Raw genomic sequence first — 4,402 nt, forward strand, 5'->3', positions numbered from 1 at the left:
CCCTTGGTAGAGTGCCCTGGCATCACAGCTCACAGCAACCTCCAACTCCTGGGCTTAGGTGATTCTCTTGCCTCAGGAATAGTTGAGACTACAGGCACCTGCCAGAATGCCCAGCTATTTTTTTGTTGCAGTTTGTCCAGGGCCAAGTTCAAACCTGCCACCCTCGGTATATGGGGCTAGTGCCCTACCCATTGAACCACAGGCACTGCCCCTTCTTCCTTCCTTCTTTTTGACACTGAGATTTTTTTTTTTTGAGACAGAATTTCACTCTGTTGCCCCAGGCTAGAGACCCATGGCATCACCCTAGCAACCTCAAATTCCTGGGTTCAAGCAATCCTCCTGCCTCAGCCTCCCAAGTAGCTGGGACTACAGGTGCACACCAGAACACCCGGCTATTTTTTTGCAGTTTGACTGGGGCTGGGTTTGAACCCACCACCCTTGGTATATGGGACTGGCACCCTACCCACTGAGCCACAGGGGCCGCCCATCCTTCTTTCCTTCTTTCTTTCTTTCTTTCTTTCTTTCTTTCTTTCTTTCTTTCTTTCTTTCTTAGTAGAGATAGGATCTCTCACTTTGGCTGAGGCTGCCCTTGAACTCCTGAGTTCAAGCAATCTTCTTGTCTTGGCCTCCCAGAGTGTTAGGATTACAGGTGTGAGACACAACCAGACTCCATCTCTTTCTGGTATCTGACTTATGAGTGTCAGGTTGAGAAAGGGATAAGGCTGTACTTGTTGCTGGCACCGGGTGCCCATAACGGGTGAATGCCTGGTTCAGCTATCATCCTAACCTAGAGGCCTTAGAAAAACACCCAAGTGATAACTCCTGGACTGTTGTCCTTGAATGAATGATCTCTCATTGAGCAATAATTAACTTGATGCCTGTAAGAAGAATCCAAACTGTGGCAGTGAAGGGGGCGGGATCTGGTCAGGGACTTAGTGCTGGAGAAAGGAGGAGACCTGGAAGTCCTATAGGCAAGTGTGTTGTTATCATTTGCTCCTGCCCACCCTTCAGGTCACTTACCCTGACCCAAAGTGACTGGGTCAAAATAGTTAACAAACATTGAGGCACAGGCATTGACCAATCAGAACAGATGCAAGAAATGCTCTGAATGGAGCAGTCCTGGAGGTCATGGCCATGCCAAGCATTGCTGCTCTAGTTACTAGCTGATGTGAATGTCTATAACAGGCGTCCTTAAACTACGACCCGCGGGTCACATGCGGCCTGCCTAGGACATTTATCTGGCCTGCTGGATGTTTTTGCTGCCACTGCCTATCCTGCTTAGCAGCCGACTTGTCCTGGGGCCTGCAGTCTGGCCCTCCAACGGTCTGATGGACAGTGAACTGGCCCCCTGTTTAAAAAGTTTGAGGACCTCTGATCTGGAAGGAGGATCCCAGGAGAAGGACGGGGCAGAAGAATGGTGGCAGGAAACTAAGGGGGCCTCAGGGAGACTCAGGGCAGTGGCTGTGAACCAGCTGTCATCGTGGTGTTTTAGACTTTAACTGGTGTAGCTGGAGCATTGTGGTTCAAGTAAACCTTGGCCTACCTTGGCCTCCAAGCAGCTCTCGGGCCAGCCCTGGATGCCCTCGCCTGCTTCCACTGAGAGAGTAATGAACCGTCCTCTTCTGCCCTCTTCAGCCATTTGCAGAAATGAGGGAAATGAATGATTACAAACTGCAGCAATTGCAGTAACCTTATCTGTTTCAATTTGGGAATGGGCTGCTTCCTGATTGTCTGTGATTGGACTTTCACTGAAGGGAGAGGAAGCCTGTAGGGGTGGGAGCCAGGGGAGGAGTTAGTGAAGAGTGTACCCAGCAACTGGGAAAGCAACCCTCTTTGTTAGAAAAGAAAGGCGAGGAGGTAATGAGGTTGTGAACTGATACTTCCCCCTGGATTCGGACTAAGATTCAATCCCCAGAATTGAAATCATCCCACCTTGAAAAATTAATACCTGACTTTTTTGAGGCCTGGCTCCTGCACCCCTAAAGTTCCTTGGGCTCCCTCTGATAGGGGCAGGGTGGGCCCAGAGGTGAGATAGTCCCTTGACATGCATGAAAGATATCTCTTCAAAGGTATCCCAGCTTTTATTACAAAAATCAATAACTTAATTCCGTTCTGTACAAAGCAGTAGGATTTCTGGTCCAATGACAGCCTAAGCTTTCTTTTCCAACTCAGAAGGGGACAGGAGTCTTGGCTCAGAGGCTCCAGGGACCACCAAAGGCCTGCTAGGCACTGTATCCAAACCAAGGCAGTCCCAGACGGTGTGTGGCTAGCATGAGGGGCCACGTGCTGTCTGTACAGCCTTGTCCCCTCCAGGAGGACTGGTCACCCCTAGGGAAGTCCAGGTTGAATAAGCACTGCCAGCCTCTGCCCAGTCTACATCTGATCTCTGCTGGAACTGGAGCAGGTCACCTCAGCAAAAGCATGTCCTCAAGGAGTCCAGTGATGTCAACATCTCCAATAATAGGGCGAAAGAAGAGGTCCCTAAGCAGGCTGGGTGGGATGGACTTGAGGGTGGAGGCTGTGAGGAGGACACGGGCCAAGCGGCCTTGACCTGCTGGGCACCAGGGCTCCAGGACTTCACACAGTGCCCAATGAGCCTCCTGCTGCAGGTGCCCAATGTGGGAGGAGGCCTGGAGGCCTGGCAGGTCTGTGGGCAGAAAGAAAGAAGAGGGCTAGTGAGTACCCCACTCCCAGCCACCAAAAGACAAGACTGGCCCAAGATCTGAGGCCAATAGCAGACACCCTCTGCCTCCTTTGCTCAGCCTTCAGGGCCCCTACTGCCTCCTCCCATGGAGAAAGTAGTTCATTTACTTATTTATCAGGTTATTCATCCATCCATTTATGGAGAGGCAGTGTGGAGTAATGATTAAGGTCCAGGATGACTGAATTTGAATCTCAGCACTGTCACTTAATAGCTCAATGATCTTGAGCAAGTAACTTAATCCCTGTACTTCAGTTTTTTTATCTGTAAACTGGGTATAAAAACAATACCTGTCTCCTAGGCTTTCTCTGAGGTCCAGATGACCTAATGTATGTAAAAACCTTAGAATAACAGAAACAAAAACAAAAAAGAAAAGAAAACCCTAGAACAGGGCCTAAGATATGGTTAAGTGTAATATGAATATTTGTTACCATTATTATCATTAACTACTACAATTTACTCATGCCATAAGGGACTCCTGGTGGGGAACTCTTATCTCAGATGCCGTCTAGGTTCCAAAGAATGCTATCTTTACCTGTTGTCCTCCTGGCTGAATTTCACAAAGCCTCCTTTCCTCCACCCCCCCCCCCCCCCCAGCCGCTTTCATTCCTCCATGTGACCTTTCTGAACCTAAGGAAGAATTTTACCTTCAGAACTTCACATGCAATCTGCTTTTGAAGATGCCACTGAGACATAGCTATGTCTGCCCACCCCCATTCCTTCCACTCCTGTCTTCCCCAAGAGTTGGCAGATTTCTCAGGTGGAGTGGCAAGGGCCACTCTCTGCAGTGACCTGAGTTGCCATCCCTGCTCTGCCTCTGCCTGGCTGGGTGAGGTTGGGCTAGTCCCTTAGCTTCTCTGCACCTCTTCTGTGACATAGCTATTTGTTGAATATAAGGACCCAGTGGGATAACAGGTGTACAAACCCTTAGAACAGTGGTTCTCAACCTTCCTAATGCCGCTGCCCTTTAATACAGTTCCTGTGGGTCGCAACTCACAGGTTGAGAACTGCCCCCATCCAGGAGTGGGGAGCTCACCAGAGTTGAAGAGGATGGTCCCTTTCAGGTAGGCATATTCCTTAGGGCCCAGCTCCAGATTCCACAAGGACTCCAGGCAGCACTGAAGCCACCGCACTGCAGCCAGTGAGGGCTGGGGTCTGTCTGGCAGCTGGCTGCCACCTCTGCTGCTGCCTGGCTCCTCCAGAAGGATCTTCTTGAGTATGCTGGGCACCGGAGCCTCAGCCACCTCGAAGGTCACAGTGTCTTGGGCCAACCCAAGCAGGAAGAGGGGGCCCCACCCCCCCTGCAGCAGTTGCCGCTGATCCTGGGGAGGCAGCTGGCAGAAGGATGGCAGGTTCCTGAGGAAGGCCACTGTCTTGGCCAGGACGTCCAAGGCTTCCCTGCAGGTCCGATGAGGTGCACACAGCTGGACAGGCCGGTGCTGCCTGCACAGGCAGTGGCTACGGGGTGGGGGGACAGGCCTGAGGCTGGGACTCAGAAGTGCATACAGAATGGCTGGGCGCCCTACGGCACCCTGGCATGGGCAGGCCCCCGGTTGGCTGGAGCTCATGGTTGGCGATCTGCTTCTACTTCCTCCCAGCTCTCTGGCACTGTGTTCTGAGCTGTAAGTGCTATTTATATCTCCAGTGGGTGGGAGGGGAGAATGACCTGACAACCTTGACTCCAGAAATCATGTTCATTGA

The 4,402-nt window shown here is 51.3% G+C and overlaps 1 protein-coding gene across 1 annotated transcript; it reads right to left on the bottom strand.

The window, feature by feature from the left end:
* Positions 1-2,062: 2,062 nt before the first annotated feature.
* On the bottom strand, positions 2,063-4,402 carry NR0B2 (nuclear receptor subfamily 0 group B member 2). The gene is made up of 2 exons (XM_003799807.3): positions 3,738-4,402; positions 2,063-2,647 (listed from the first exon to the last, which is right to left on the bottom strand). Exons 1-2 carry the CDS (start codon positions 4,267-4,269, stop codon positions 2,406-2,408), a joined length of 774 nt encoding a protein of 257 aa, XP_003799855.1. The 5' UTR covers positions 4,270-4,402; the 3' UTR covers positions 2,063-2,405.

The sequence above is a fragment of the Otolemur garnettii genome, unplaced genomic scaffold (assembly GCF_000181295.1).
Source record: "Otolemur garnettii isolate 467f Iridium unplaced genomic scaffold, OtoGar3 scaffold00156, whole genome shotgun sequence".
Taxonomy (NCBI): Eukaryota; Metazoa; Chordata; class Mammalia; order Primates; family Galagidae; genus Otolemur; species Otolemur garnettii.